The 16956-nt window shown below is 45.0% G+C and overlaps 1 protein-coding gene across 1 annotated transcript; it reads right to left on the bottom strand.

The window, feature by feature from the left end:
* Positions 1-4916: 4916 nt before the first annotated feature.
* LOC105702466 (odorant receptor 46a-like) lies at positions 4917-16288 on the bottom strand. The gene is made up of 5 exons (XM_012430053.2): positions 15729-16288; positions 14941-15297; positions 5404-5608; positions 5173-5328; positions 4917-5092 (listed from the first exon to the last, which is right to left on the bottom strand). The coding sequence occupies exons 1-5, from the start codon at positions 16085-16087 to the stop codon at positions 5015-5017; spliced, it is 1155 nt and encodes a 384-aa protein (XP_012285476.2). The 5' UTR covers positions 16088-16288; the 3' UTR covers positions 4917-5014.
* Between the last annotated feature and the right edge of the window lie 668 nt (positions 16289-16956).

Below are 16956 nucleotides of genomic sequence, written 5' to 3'. Positions count from 1 at the left end.
AATTGTCTTTTGGGCGGCCTTCCGCCGAACCCTATTTTCATGTCGCATTTCTGTTTTCGCGCTTCATTTTGTTAATCTAATTATTTTCTATTTCTTTTNACCTTGGCGCGTGCGCGCTCTGAGCTAGTCGGCCGCGCCGCGACGATCGTCGAGGCGGAGATCGTTCGAGCCTAGTCCTTTGAGTCAATTTTGAATTTGTCGAGATTTGTTCGAGAGTACTGGAATTTTAAGTTGTTGAAATTTTCGAGAGTTGAGAGTTTGCCGTCGAGTATTTTTGGCCTCCGGGGAGGCCTGGCGCCCAACTTTGTGTCTCGTTCCCGAAACCGGGAAAAATAATTTTGAGTGGCTCGAACGGATCCGCCTAGACGATCGGGCGAAGGTGACGAGCAATCGTCCGGGCGCTGCGGGCCCGGAATTCCCCCCCGAACAAAGTGTCCGTTGTCGACACCGTTCCTCGTATTGTTCCTATCCGTCACAGTGTATATTAAACAGAGGAAAATTTACCTGCGACGAACGTAAAATATACACACATTTTATGTACTTAAATATACATTATTTTACTCATATGACGACACGAACTTGACCTGTACCGTCATGTCGCCTCTCCGACCCGGGAGTTCAGACAATAGGACTAGATCCATGACCAGATTACCTGATGAGCTATATTTTAACCAGTAGTAATTAACCGCCCTTTGCATTTTATGTTAACCAGTAGAGATTCCGCAACAATTAGAATTAAGTGCGATATCGTATGTATCCGGTCTACTTCCAACGTTTCGCTTTCAGACCTCAATCGACTGATACTGAAGGGCAACGGAGGAGCAGTTGAAGAATATATATCGTTATTGTTAGTAAATCTTGCACACTTTACTCGATCCAGACATTACTCCTTGGGGATACTCAAACGCTCCGAGCGGGCCACTGTAGCGGGAAGAGATCCGACCGTGAACCGCGGTGCACAAGGACGCCACGTAACCCGCGCGCCCTGAGTTCAATTGTTACAGAGTAGCGCAAGGCCCTATGATGTTGATTATTAAAGTTATAGTAGCACAAGGTGCTATGCTGCAGATTTTTGTAGTTATAGTAGTTATAAGTGCAAGGCTGCAAATTCAAAGTCCAGCAGTACGAACTTATGGCAGTTTTTCTTAAAACATAATTATGCATTTTTTCCACATCTTGGCCAACGTTTATTACTAATGATTTGAGCGGCATCCGCGAGAATCCAACCAGAATCTCGGTCTCTTAACATAATAGTATAATGACATTTATTTAGTTGCTATACGTGATGACGTATATCACGTAACAAAGTAGTTTTCCGGAGAAAATCCTAGAAAACCGGTAAATTACGTTTTCAATATGACGGACGCCGCAGATGGACGATATACGGTTTCTGCAAGGTTATAAACGTCTTTTAGTACATCTGTAAACATGGAAATATTTTAAGGAATAATGAGTTATTTTGGCATTCAAAATTGTTTTGAACTTTCGATTTCAATATGGCGGATTCTACAGACGCATGCTATATGTTGTTACGTGGTAAATTTTCGCCGCGTCATGACTTCCAAATTTTAGCCGATGGTTGCCTTTTTGGCGTTTTATAGAATCCAAGGTCCGACGGTCACCGACCCTGGGGAGAGGGAAATCTGACTTATAGTTGCTCAATTTTGGTTGCGTCTTTTATTCAAGATTAATTTAGCAATCAACGGAAAATCTCCAAATTTACTGAAAGAGATCCATCCATTTTCTGAGTTCCCGGGCGCGCTCTCGAGCTCTCGCAGGAATACTACGATAATATTTGGCGGAGTGTTCGGAAGCTCGCAACTTTCTGTAACGAGTAGCGAGACTCCGGTCGTCAAGCCGGCGTATAAACATTGTCGACCTCACGCAGGTCACGTTCACACGCTACCGCTCATCCCGGCTTCAATAGAGAAGCCGTCGAGGAGGCCGCGGGGACAAGGAACCAGGATAGGAAACACCATCCGTGGTGCCACGGCCAGCCCATCTGGATCACCTGGAGGATCGTGTCGGCCCCGCTACACACCCTGGTGGCCTTGCCTGCGGGGGGCGGGCCGTAGACAGGCCCTGGCAGCTCGGGTACGGCCACCCACAGGAGCGCCAGGACTACCCAGCCAGGAGCCGGCCCGGGAGGCCGGAGCTCCTGAGAGCCTCCCGGGAGGACTCTGGCTGCCACCGACAGGGAGAGGACGGGATGCCGTGCCCCGGGAAAGAGCATCGACTTCCGGGCCAAGAGCCCGACCACATCCTCACCGTAGTACCCGGGGTCTATCCGATTATCTGCCCCGGGTGAGTCAGGATCCCCCGGAGGGGAAAATTTCGGCTGCCACGAACATCCAAGCGCCGGGGCCTGACGGGCGCTCGCTACGACCGTGGCATCGCCGGTGGCTCGACGCGCGCGGGGCTCGCGCCGTTGCCCAGCAACCACGCCGCCGCAACCGCGCCACCGCAATCCTCGGCCCCAGGAACTGGGCCAGGGCACGCCGAGTCCGCCAAAATCAAGAAATTAAGGAGCGTCTCGACCAACTAACTGCGCGGATTAGGATTCGGACTGGCCAGCCAAATCCCTACTTAGGACAGCGCACGGAGATCTCTGGTCTTCTCTCCCTTCGACCGTCGGTCCACTCGGATCACCGCCTCAAGCAGTTTCTTTAATTGTGATTGTTTGAATTATTTTTCGTCGCTGAGGACTGCAGGAACTTCCCGACTCCGCAAGGGAACTCAGCCGAGAGACTGGCGAGCTGCGGCGAATTTTTTACTTAACCGTAAGTGCCACCTGCCCGATCAAGGACTCTCATCGATGAGATTGTAACTAGAGTCTCCAAGTAGCTTCGCGAAGCCGTTTGGCTCGGAGAGTGTCGCGCCGGTGAACGGAAGCGTACCGCGGAGTTGGTCTTCCAGAAGTCTCACGCGGGCGATCCTACGGTTTTCCCTGGTAGGGCTTACAGCGGAGAGAAATCGAGCTTTAGTTTAGCCTCCCGAGAGGCCGCGGGATTCCTCGAGCGGACACATGGGCGGCTTTTCTTTTTGCGGCGTATCCCATAATTTTCTGTCGCGCTGTTTGAGTAGGAGCGTAATTCGAGGTTTTATATTATCTGGCCGCGAAACTTGACCTTTCTTTGTCTCGCAGAGACTTACGAATGGTTTTGGTCTCAGTCGACACCGCTTTTCGGGTGTAAAAAATTAATCTTTTTTCGAGTAGGTTTGTTGGCCTTCGGCGAGAGAATTTGACTTTTAAGATATCTTCGACTAATCGTCTCTCTCGAAGGTTTCTGAAGGGTTTTGGCATTCGGTGAGAGGATTTTACTAGTATAATAATTTAAAGTCTTTTTGTTGCGGCCTGAATTCGAGTCGTAGGATTGTCTTTATTATCTTTCCCTCGGGGTCGGAGGCGGAGAAACCGCGCAGCGACCGCGTGGTCGCCCGGCGAGTACTTTTTGTGATTACCGTTGTAGGATTTAGAATTCGAAAATCATCGAGATTATGTCGTGTAATTAATTCAGAGTAGTATTTACTCGCGAAACTTTAAGTCCGTCTGTCCATGCAAGTGAGCGCCTATTATTATTGTTGTGACTTAAATTTCAACCTTAGCGACCCCTTATTTTTTATTAAAGCCGAATCTGTTTGGTTGAGTTTTCCAACTCACTCTTTTCTCGTTCTATTGTCTCGCCCCTTGTGTTTCCCGGCCGTGAATCCCTTTTTGTTTGCCAGATCGAGTGATATTGCGAACCGCCGTACTTTTGAATTGTTTCGAGTCTGACTTGATTTTCTTTTGGACGGCCTTCCGTCGAACCCAGTTTCTTCTGTAATTATCTATTGTCCGCGGTCTAAATTGTTCGATACCTGATCTTCCTAATTCCTTTATTGTTCTAATAAATCTGTGAGTTTTCTTGATTTCCGTTTTGATTTACTGGGCTGAATTATTCCAATTTTTCCCGAATTGAGTCTTTCCTACCATTCTTTGAGTTTTTCTCAATCCCGTAGTCTGGTTTTACCCCGCCCTTTCCAAACCTGGCGCGTGCGCTCTGTGCTAGCCGGCCGCGCCGCGACGACCGTCAAGGCGGAGAGATCGTTCGAGCCTAGAATTTTGAGTTTTGTGTGAGAGTGTTGTATTTTTGAGATTGTCGAAAGTTGAGAGTTTGTTTCTTTGGCCTCCGTGGAGGCCTGGCGCCCAAAGTCGTGTTTCGTTCCTGAGGGAAAACTTTTGAGTGGCTCGAACGACTCCGCCTAGATGATTGGGTGGAGGTAACGAGCGACCGTCTGGGCGTTGCGGGCTCGAAACCTATCCGTATCCTATCGTTCATGTCATTCGTTGCAAATAGCGCCCAACGTGGGGCCAACCAAGGTTAGTTAGACGTATGAGTATGCAGAAGTCGCTGAAATTATTTAAGGACTAATTTTGTTTTTCTCGGTGTCTTAACGCCTTCCTCTTGTAGACCCACGTCGGTCACCTTTGGTTCGTCACAAAGTATTCTTGAGGTTAACGTCTTGTAGCGCACATATAAACACATAAAAATTGTTAAGAAAAAATTAATTTGGCGTATGTGTTCAAATTCGTTCGACTTAACCCTGTGTAATATCAAATTTCTAATTGGATTTATTTTCTACTTGAAAAGAGAAGGGCGAAATGTACTTTGCGCTTGCGTAGAAAACTAGGGACGTATTTTACGTTGTAATATACACGTAGAAAACCACGTGTATTACATGAAGTATTATACTTACCCAACCCTGATCAGATACAACGAAAATGAATGAACTTGATTATCACAATTTTTTGGAACTTCCAGGACAGCTTTGGAATTATCTAAATAATTGTTGAATAGTGTATTGAATTGAAGCAATTGTTAAATAGTGTATTTCTCGACAGTGACAGGTTTTTGCAAATTGATATAAAGGATTTAAGACACAGTTTAGTTAATCCAGGTCATGTCCATATCGATTAGTGTACAAATGCGATTTAATATATATGTGCCAATTACATTTGCAGGGATCATATCATTTAATTGTTTAATCTTGGTTTAGTGTTATCAGCTGTTTGTTGAAGCAAATTGTACGATGAATAAGTTACTTTAAGGATCTGAAATAAAAAATTTGTTTCAGTATATCGAACTCCAATAAATTAATTTAATAACCGATATAAGTTAATTTAATACTTACAGCAATAAAGGCTTCGATAGAAACTGTAAACAATGATCCACTGACAAACTTGATAGGGATCATACACCGTTTTTTGAGCATCAATATGTCTTTCCTTGCAGCATTGTCGAGAAGCATCCAATCCATTTTATAAGCTGCATCTCCAACATTAATACTCTGAGAGGAAAAAAATAAACAAGAAAAAGTAAAATTCATAATATTTAAATTTCATTTTCTGATGTTCAAGGTTACCTGAATCGTCATCTCGTTTCCAAACCAACAATAGAGTAAAATTTGAACCATCATGCAAAACAGGTATATGGCAGTTGACGAGAATTCCGATCTACTAATTTCTTCCTTTGTGAGTTGGTAGACGCTCATACCAATAACCATTGAACTTGCACAAAATTGAACAAACACAACTGGACTGAAGATCGCCTGTATTGTGTCAGCAAATCTAGTTTAATGGGATATATATATTTTTTTTTCATACTAAAAATAGTTATATATATTGTGACGAATACTCAAAGAACGAAGAACGAGGTGTCGATAAAGGACACGAAGTTGGGGGGATTCCAGGCCCGCAGCGCCCGGACGATCGCTCGTCACCTTCGCCCGATCGTCTAGGCGGATCCGTTAGAGCCACTCAAAAATATTTCCCGGTTTCGGGAATGAGACACGAAGTTGGACGCCAGGCCTCCCGGAGGCCAAAAAAACAAACAACTCTCGACAATCTCAAAATTACAGAACTCTCGAACAAGTCTCGACGATCTCAAAATGAACCCAAAGGACTAGTCTCGAACGATCTCCGCCTCGACGATCGTCGCGGCGCGGCCGACTAGTTCAGAGCGCGCACGCGCCAAGGTTCGGAGAGGGCGGGGGTAAGACCAAAATGCGGGGAAAAGGGGAAAAACTCAACAAGTTGGGAAACAATTCAAATCGGGGAAATTCAGAAAAATTCAGCTCGAAGAATAAAAACAGAAATTAAGAACATTAACAGATTTATTCGGATTAGCAAAGTAAATCACCGAATAATTTTGTATCGCGCACAATCAGACAATTATGAAAGACGGCGGGGTTCGACGGAAGGTCGTCCCGAAGAAAATCGAAATGACCAATTTGGTTTGAATTTAAAAGAAACGGAACGCTAAGACTGAATATTAATTCCTGAGAACATTATTATGCGCTCGCTTACATGGACAGATGGGCTCAATATTACACAATGTAATCTCGACAATTCTCGTCTTCTAGATTGCTCGACTCTAAATACAGAACTGACTCGACGGACGAGTCGCAAAGTTAATTACAAGATAAATTCAAAATCTCAATTCCAACCGGAAGAAAATCGGGCTTTCCGGGGAAACAAAATGGGTCGCGGACGCGGGCGACCACGCGATCGCCGCGCGGCTCCTCCACCTCCGACCCCGAGGGAAAGACAACAGACACTCCTAAACTCGACTTCTGGCCGTGACAAAAGATTCTAAATTTTCATAATAGCCAGATCCCCTCGCCGAAAACCAAAACCATTCACAGATTTTCGGGAGACGATCACGATAAAATATCTCAAAAAGGGCACTTTTCTCGCGGCGGGCCCAAACCATTCACAAACCGGCGTGAGAAAAAGGAATCTACTATACTCGAGAAGTAGTCTCGGCGGAGGTCAAAATCGTTCACAAACTTCCGCCAGACAAAGAAAGTTAAACTTCAAAGAAACTTAAACTTCACGGCCAGACAATAGAAAAAAGACTCGAACTATGCGCTTCTACTCAAAAGGACGCGACACAAAGGTTATCGGACATAAAGAAAATTACGGGACACAGAGAAAATTATGGGACACGATTCGAAGAAAAAGAAGTCGCCTTTGTGTCCGCTCGAGGAACCCCGCGGCCTCCCAAGAGGCTAACTCAAATTCCGATTTCCGATAGTCGCAGGCCCCACCAGGGGAACCGGAAGATCGCCCGTGTGAAACTAACGAAGACCGATTACGCGGTACGCTTCCGCTCACCGGCGCGACACTATCCGAGCCCTACGACTTCGTGAATTTAACCGGTGACTCTTACCTCTCTTAAAAAAGGGGGTCCTCGACCGAGCACGTGGCACTTACTTCACTCAAGAAAATTCGCTGCCGCTCGCCGCCCCCTCGAGTGAGTTTCCCGCGCTGAACCGGTAAGGCCTTCGGGTCTTCGGTGACGGGAGACAATTAGATAATTCGCGGTCTTCAGAAAACTAATGTAAGCGCAGGTCCGGTCGGTCTGACGGTCGCAGGCAGACAAGATCGGAGCTTTCCGTGCGCTGTCCTATATAGGGCTTCGGCTGGCCAGTCCGAATCCTAATCGGTGCCGTTGATTGGTTGAGATGCTACTTAGTTCCAGATTTTCGGCGGAGTCGGCGTGCGCCGGCTCGATTCCTAGGGCAGGGGGTGGGGCGGCGCGATCTCGGTGCGTGGTTGCTGGGCAACGGCGGTGCGCGCCCGGCGCACGTCGAGCCGCCGGTGATGTCACGGCTGCACCAAACGATGGCCCGTCGGGTCCCGGCGTGCCCTGGTCCTCGGGGCACCCGATGTTTCCCCCTCCGGGGGATCCTGGCTCATGCGGGGACGGATCCTTGGATAAGCCCCGGGTACTACAGCGAGAACGTGATCGAGCTCCTGGCCCGGAAGTCTTGAACTCGCTGTCTGGAGCGTGGCATCCACGCCTCGCCCCATCGGTCGCAGCCAGGGTCTTGGGAGCTCGTGTCTCCTGGTCCGGCTCCTGACCGGGTACTCTTGTAACCCTTGCGGGCGGCGGTGCCCGAACCACCACGGCCCGTCTACGGCCCGCCTCCGCAGGCAAGGCCACCAGAGTGTTCAACAGGGTCGACTTGCCCTCTAGATGGATCCGACGGACGGGCCGTGGCACCGCGGCCGGTGGGCTCGGTCCTATAGTTCTTAGCCGCCGAGGCTTCCTCGACGGCTTCTTTCTTCCCGGTCGGGGCGACGAGCGGCAGCGCGCGCGTGACCTCCAAAAGGTCGCCGGTGTTGATATTCCGGCCTGGCGACCGGAGCCTCGCTACGCATTACAGAAATTTGGCGAGCTCTCGCTCACCTCGCTAAATATTCATTTCGAACATTCCTGCGAGTGCTCGAGAGCACGCCCGGGAACTCAAAAATTAAATGGATGATTTCCTTACAAAAAAATTGGGAGAGTTCCCGCGAATCGCAAAACTATCCTGCAACAAAATGTCCAAATTAAATGAATTAATAATTAGGCTGGTTTTCCCTCTCCCCCGGGGCGGTAACCGTCGGACCTTGGACCCTGTAAAGAAAACACGGAAAAAAGCAAATGTCGGCCGAAATTTGGGGTCGCCGTGGCGGTGGCAAAAATGTACTACGTCACAATATATATATATATAACTATTTTTCGTTTGATTTTTATCAATTAAAATTTCTTTAACATTAAAGCCCGTATTTATACCTCATTTTTAGCGTTAGAAGACGTCTTTTATCTGTAGTTTGTATCGTTATATCTCATTTTTAGTTTCAAAAGACGTCTTTTATTTGTAATTTGTATCGTTATCTCTCATTTTTAGCGTCAAAAGACGTGTTTTATCTGTAGTTTGCACGGTTAAAAGACATTTTTTATCTGCAGTTTGCACGGCTAAAAGACATCTTTTACCTGTAGTTTGTATCGTTTGTGACATTGCATTTCGAGGGGAGAAATGCCGTCACAAAATGAGTTACAATATCGCCGAGAAGCGGTTTGAGAACCCCGGGCTCGGATGACGGAAGGCTGAGAGAGAGGAAACGATGAGAGCCAGTGGCTGTTATGGAATATATTCATTTCTTTATTTTGCCTCGCTATTTACTTTATTTTTCATTTTCTTACGCGAATTCGAGATAGCGTTTTGGGTATTAGGATGAGAACCCCCCTGGATGATTAAAGTTGGGATGAATTAATCCACCTCGAGTACCTTTTTCTTTTCCTCTCGCTGAAATAGGCAATTTTAAATATCTATTAATGTATCCCCAGTTCAATTAATTCAGTTCTTGCCGCTTATTAGATGCCTGAAAAGGAATTCATTGCCATTTTTAATAGTCTCTTCGGCGATAAGCCGCATTAGTAACTTATTAATGAAGAATTCAATTTCCTTTGCGTAGTATTACTTTCAGCATTTCGAAAGCGTCCCCGAATATCTTGCAAGGAAGGTACCTGAGGTGTCCCCCTCCGATTTTGTTCATTTTTAAATATGTTATAGAGGACTAACATCTAAGGGACCCGTGTTTTTTTTTTATCGGCGGATAAACACTTTTAGGGGGTGAAATCAGGCTTCAAAGTTGATCATGCAAGGGGGTGATTGGCTGTTTCATATGGAAGCACTCAACCGATTTTCATGAAACAACCGTCAAAATGTAGGGAATGAAGAATTATGAAACATGCATTTGGAACTTTTCGAAAAAATTCATTTTTAAGAGGTGAGCCAACAATTTGAATACTTCTTTTACCCCTTACGCGAGCAGTAATTGCTCTATCCAAATAAAACTTGGTTAATTTATAAACCAGAACAATACAAAAAAGCATATTTTGGTTTTTTTCGAAAAACGAATTTTAAGGGTTGTAACAACCCTTTAATAAAATGATGTATAATCTCGTTTTAAAACTAGCTTTGTACGACTTTCTTGGACTTAAAGGACTTTAACGATGAAAATTAATAAAAGAATACAATCAGGTACCATCCGATACATTCGAAGGGTAAATTACCCCTTGGGTTCAAAGGAATGTGATTCGTAGAATATAAGACAACAGAGTTAGCTGTCCTCGTAACTAGTTCGCAGACAAGTGGTAACGCCACGCGAGCGAGCAGTATGCAGTGCCCAGTTTTAAACCACTATATGTAAGTAATATTTCATTCTCTCTCATCTTTAAGAACTACAGTTGCCAAGTTTCATTAACCAAGTTTCATTTGGATAGAGCAATTACTGCTCGCGTAAGGGGTAAAGGAAGTATTCAAAGGGGTGGCTCACCCCTTAAAAATGCATTTTTTTGAAAAATTCCAAATGCATGTTTCATAATTCTTTATTCCCTACATTTTGACGGTTGTTTCATGAAAATCGGTCGAGTGCTTCTATATGAAACAGCCAACTCACCCCCTTGCACGGCCAACTTTGAAGACTGATTTCACCCCCTAAAAGTGTTTATCCACCGATAAAAAAAACACACGGGTCCCTTAGATTTTAGCCCTCTATAACATATTTAAAAATGAACAAAATCGGAGGGGAACACCTCAGGTACCTTCCTTGTTAGCGAATAAGAGCCCCGGGCCGGTTCGTAACGCGCCACGCTCGACCACCGCGGGACGACCTCAAACAAATACCCAGGGCCGGCGAGACATCGGCAGGAGAGACGACAGCGCGATACTCCAGGGGAATACCTGCAGGACATCTCCCGAGGACACCCAAGGGTAACACCTGCCCCCCTCCCCCCCCGGGCCTTAGGGCACATGCAGAGGTTGGACCCGTGGAGGCTGCCGGTCGCCTGATCAACGAGAGCGGTACTTCAGTTCGCCCTGACGGCGTGAGAAGGTCCGCCCGCGTAGACAACCGGCTTCCCGGTTAGGTGTCGGAACGGCGGGCAAGAGCCCACCTGCGACATCCCGGACATCGCCGACACCATTGGGGCAGGCGTTTTTGCGTACTCGAGGAGCCCGTCTGCGGTCTTGGATTGGCGCAGCGGCCGGACCAAAAAGGATCGCGAGGACGTTGGTCAAGTAGCGCCTCGGTGACCATCGAGGTCATCCAGGGCGACTGCTCAGCGGTGGGACACCTGAGGCCACGGCCCCGATCAAGCCCTAGGTCACCCTGAACAATCACCTCGGATCAGAACTCCAGGACCCAACACCATCGGCATGGAATCTACCGCACACGGCGCGAGTCGGCCGCGTGCCGGCCCCCGGCGTCGCTCCATCCCGGGAGCGCGCCGGCCGAGGACCTTTGTCTACGAGACCCGAACCCATTAATTGGGCCACGGAAAACCGAATGAGGCCAATGGGACACTGTGAAACCTTCCAGAATTCAGGTAGGGGGGACCCTATAAAAGCGGCCGCGGACCGCCGTCCGATCTTCTCCGCCCGATTAATTTTCGTAAAATTACACGTCCGCGGTTCACCAACGAGTTTCACCGCCTACCTCAGCCGCCGGCCACGCCGTCGGGACCTGCACCCTCGTTGAGGAACTCTCAGAAGCAGCCGAGGACCGCCATGCCGAGCCGAAGCCAGCAAGCCCATGGAGCAGACAAGGTCACTTCTTATATCCCGTCGAAGACCCCGTAGGGCCGACCACCGGGACTTCAAATGCAGGAGGAAGCGGGAGAGGTGTTGTGGGGCCCGGGGAAACCGGGAACTTTTCCAAAATTTGGCTGGGTTTCGTGCGACTGCGCGGCGAGGCGTAGATTTCATTTTCAGGATTGATTGGAAAATAAAGATTTTCCCTTAGTTAGCGTTTATTTCTGCCACCCGAATTGAGTAATCAGGGACCCGCGTATCCTAGTACCTCCCAGAAGTGAATTTCGATGGTAGTTAGCTTTTCGGAACAGTCCGTATTTCCCGAAAATCTCGAGTTCGCGGACCAACGAGCGAGGAAGCCGCGACACAGCCAGAGGACCGTCCGCGTCAATCGTTGCGTGCACACACTCTCTTCTCCCTCGAGGCCGAGCGGCCTGTGTCCGCACTACGTAACGCGGAGTGAGTGCCGCGATGCAAAATGTCTGTTTTCCTGAGATTCCGCTATTAATATCTTATATTTCCTCGACGGGCAAAAATCGTGACGAATTCCGACTTTCGATCGTGCTATCGATTCGAGATTCAATTTTCCCTCAATGTCGAATCTTAATTGTTGAAAAGTGCGAAGTCCCCATGTCAAATACTTTAAGTCGAATCATTGCCTCGCGTGTCTTAAAGTCTGATAGAGCCTACACTTTCCTTACGTAGCCCACATGCATCAATTATACGATCGATTTCCTTTGCGAAGGTGTGAAGGTCGATAGTTTCGCGTATTATATCAATATCGTCCCTCTCGCCAATATTTTCGAACGTAACTTCTTGCGTAACTGCTACTTTTCCGTCCATTTGGCGATCTACTTAGAACAAGTTCGGTTCGCGTAACTCGTATTATAAATTCCTCGATTCCTTGTCTCTCTGATATTTTAATATTAAAGCCGCTGAATCACGCATTTCATTATCAAAGTTCCTACGAAGAGTTCGCATGGTATTTCCTTTCATGAATTTGTTCTAAGTCCCTCACGCGGACTACCTCCTTTAAGATCGCTAGTTCCCAAAATTTAAAGTTCGCGATGCGTCCCGTTTAATCAAAGTTCCTTGCGCGCTCCGCGACAGTCTTCCTGATGCAGTATACCATTCCGAATGCGCTTTACTTCCCCCAATATTAAATAATTGCATCTCCAGCGAACTAATTGTACTTTCCAGGCAACAAAAATGTATAATAATTGTCTCGCGCACCCTCGGCGGCGCGATTGCTTCTGAATACTATTTAGTTTTAAGTGGCGAGCGTTCCTTATCCCTTGGATCCCTTGCTTTTACAATCCATGTTCCTCTTATTCCTTATCCTTATCCTTATTCTCCCTTTCCTTATCCTTATCCTTATTTTCCCTATTCCTTATAATATTACCTTTCAATTACCTATCTAATCCCTGGTCGGCGCGCCTGTGTCGCACGTTCCTAATTCCGAATTTATATCGGGTATTAGCCATTTGACCCTTTGGTAAATTGATTTTTGTTTACTTCTTTCTTACTCGATCTGTACCTCGGATAAATAAATCGCTATTGTTGTTAACCCTTTAATCGGAGTTTGTTTTAATTAAATAATCGAGGCTAACCCTTCCTTTCACTTACCGGACGGAAATCGGGTCCCTTTTGGACAAATTAATGTCGCTGGGTTAAATGCCTTTACCTCGCCCCTCTCCGCGGCCACTTCGGTGGCAAAATTATCTGGGCTAGCTGGCCCTTTGTCCTGGCCCGCGGAACCCTTTTTGGAGTAGAGGAAACCTTTCGGGAGATTTTTCTTCGCGGACAGGCCACGGAGAAGCCGGGGAAAACCCTTCGCCCTCGCCTTCCGGCTTCACTCTCGTGAGGAAAGTAAAGGCCCTCAGGAAGGGAAGGCCGAAGGGACTTTGATATTTGGTGTTCTGGGATGCCTGGTGTTGAATCATTCGACCATCACCGAAACATAGCGATCATTTGTCAATAATTAGGACCGCGATTTCATTAATTAAGTTCTCGGATTCATACACCGAATGAGCACTTTATACGTACTTAAACGTTTGATCGACGTATTCTTTCCGATCGACTCTTGCATTTAATTTGACATACGGTAGTCTTGCATTGTTAGGCTACCGTCATTAAGGCGACATCACCTAGAAGTACCGCGCGCTCGGCCCCGCACCCGTTTCGGATTAGCCGGGGACGACCGACACCTCTGTCGCGAGGGAAAGGGTCTTTATTCCTTTTCGCGACCCTTTGCGGACCGTACTTCACTTTTTCCTACGGGCACACTTTTTCCTCATAAACCTGCATTCTCTGCATTTACTTTCTATGCATGCCGACCCACACGTATACGTATTAAATATGTTACTAAAACATCAAAATTTGCGCCAATTAAATACGTTTAGTAAACGTATAATATATCTCTAGGAAGCAGAAAAGCAGAGCTTCTCGCATATGCACTTTTTCTAGCAAAAAACTAGGCATGATTACCAAAGGAAAACTGTATGTTGTTGTATGAAATTGCTGATGATGTGCACTGATTATTGTTGACAGATGTCAAACTCATACAAAACAAAAGTATGGCGTGTCAATAGTTACTTAATATGCTCACTGACTCAATTTATGAGAATACAGCGGATTTAAGCTTATGCACCTGGTACATGTCCTTTGTACTCTTTGTGTTTGAACCTGCTTCGATCGACTTTCATCAATCGAAAGTATGGTTCGTTTCTTTTTCTTTTTTCTTTATTTTCACATTCTAATATTCGTTTTTGGGAGATGCTGCTGTAGCACAGTCCCAGTATTGCGTATCAAGGGCCTAGTATCAAAAGGAATAGAATTGGGGATGCGCTGGCTGCCACAATGGCAGAGACCGCTGTATTTTTGGAATTTAATTAGAATTTTCCGCCTATCTGTAAGTTTTTATTCATCAATAATTCTTAGATTCCGGCTTACTCCTGTTTTGTCTCTACTTTCTCACGCTTGTAACTTTTGTCCGATTATGGACTCGAATTTATTTTAATGCTACCTACTTTTGGGTGACTGTTCCCATCGAGAATTTAATCTAATCTTCTTTTTGATTTTGATTTGATTGATTTGGGTCTCCCGGAGTCTCGCGGCCTCTCCCTACTTCTCGGCCTCTTCGCATCGCCTAATTATTTTCTTATCGTACGTGAGTCGATTGCCGTCGATTTCGGTATTGCGCACGCGGTTCCGAATCGCCCCGTTACAACATATTAAGGTAACTTTTAACATGTAACGGGTGAAAATGCGATACAACTACGAGACTAAGACGTAATATTGGAAAACTCGGTTGAGTTTCGTAACAAATGCATTCTGTGTACCAAAAGCGTCTGAACTTTATTTATGATAATTTAAAATGCTCATCATTTAATAACAATTAAATATTGAGGTAATTTTAAACATTACTCAGATATTTTGAACGCTTTTAAGTTTATTTATTGGCAACAGATTTATGGGTTGTTTCAAGCTTGATATTTTTGTATAACTAATTTAGCGTAAGGAAATGATTCGTACTTGAAAATATAAATATGATGATAAATGCACTTCGTTAAGGGTGTCGATCCAGAATTCTGACCTTCGAAAGAATCTGACAATCGCTGCAGTCGATGTTGCAAAATTTCCAGCTGGGCACAAGTTTGCAATAATAATCCAGCAACAAAGCTTTCCGTCGCAACTCCCATAAGTGCCGAACAAATTACGGCAACACCTTGATGAACATATGAAATAACAAATAGCGTCGAAGATTGTGGATCATATGGTAGCCATGCCTTGAATGGCAAAATTCGATTGTTGGAAATTTCGAACAATGGTCCCAACACCATAAGTGATGCGCCGGTTAAACAAAAGGAACCGTAAAATAGAACGACGAACCTTAAAAAACAAAAGAAATTAAAATCGGCATCTTTTGATTAATTCTCAATGTCAAGAAGAATACTGCAATTTAAAACAACTATAGTAAATTATATATAATTACATTAGTACACTTATGCACTGAATTTATACGATATAAATTCACTGTTAAAAATCTCCAGAAAATTCCTGGATTTCTAAGTAAATTTCATAAATGACATCAAAATTAAAATGTAGATGAATTAATAACCTTAGCGAAAAAATTGATAGTATACGTTTATGAGCCAATGAATTAAATGCTGTAAATAAAACACCTAATAAGAATGTTCCCAAATTACGACATTTTTATTAACAGTGTATTAAATTCTAACTCGTCATATTCAAAATTTATTAACCAAGAGCTTATGAATTTTATGAACATTTTCAACAGTGAACAATGTTTCACCACCAACCTTGCCGTATCGTCATAATTCTTTTGTATCCTTAATTCCTCTGAGTCTCGAGGTCTGCACTGTTCCACCAACAACATTTTCAACAATGAAATAATTTTCCCACGTCGACCCAAAATCACGGAAATTTTGCACAAAGCACTTAGTTTGTTGAGGAGCACATAAGTAATCTCTATTACTTCATCTACATCATTATGATTAAGGATAATCTCAATAACTTCAGATATCACAAAGGAATTGATAAGCACCGCCATTGTTGCCGTGTAAATGAAGTATAGAATCCTTTTCCAAGTATCATATTCAACGGGACACCAAAAACCGCACATTTTGAACAAGTTGAAGGCTTCTGGTAAAACATGCATCTCTATTTCGATATTTAATATTACTTTTTTGAATTAGGAGAGCTTATCAATCTAGGTCTCCTTTAAGATTACTTCCTTAGAGTGTTTAGCACGATTTCCCTCTTGAGTGGTTTTTCTTTCTGAACACCTTTTCCTTCTGTTGTCATTACAAATTCATTTCTCTTCTCTATAGGCTTTTATATTTCTATATTTAATATTTTTCTTGAATCAAGAATACTTCTTATCTGTCTGGGTTATTTTTTATACTGCTCTCTACGGATTTCTGTACAGCGTTTTAGCCATTGTTGAACTCTTCTTCCTGGCGACTTTTTCCCTCTATTGTCATTACGCATTTATTTCTCCGGGTCGTTTTTCTTACAATTAGCTAGGGTACATCTCATCATTTCTTACCACGAACATTGCATTTCCTTACTCTTACCTCGATATTTTAAATTATACATGTTAAACTGTTGGGGACGTGGAGCAATTGTCAGGAATATTTCATGATCTTCCGTAGAGCGCACCCCCCGACAATCCAGGTGCTGCGTCAAGACGAACTCACGTGAGTGCGAGTCGGTCTGCTGGACTAAATTCCCCTTTTTTGGCCACCAACTGAATCGTTCAGCCAGGGACTGGGGTGCACGCAGGAACGGGTTGAATAGGGACGGCACCGCAGGGGTCAAAGAAAATTCAGCCGTGTCTGAGAGAGAAGAATTATTTCGAATATTATTTACAGACCGATACGGCCATGGTCACATGTTTGAGAGAAATTATTAAGGTGACATAGACAAAGGCAAAGGAGTGAGAAATCTAACTGGATGAGGCGAGTGCAATTCTAAATACAATGGTTGTTAAACTCGAAACAATCAAGGAATACGCAAATTTCAATA

The sequence above is a fragment of the Orussus abietinus genome, unplaced genomic scaffold (genome assembly GCF_000612105.2).
Source record: "Orussus abietinus isolate OABI.00-Male unplaced genomic scaffold, Oabi_2.0 scaffold934, whole genome shotgun sequence".
NCBI lineage: Eukaryota > Metazoa > Arthropoda > Insecta > Hymenoptera > Orussidae > Orussus > Orussus abietinus.
Note: the sequence above shows the minus strand (reverse complement) of the source record. Positions and strands in the feature narration are given on the sequence as shown.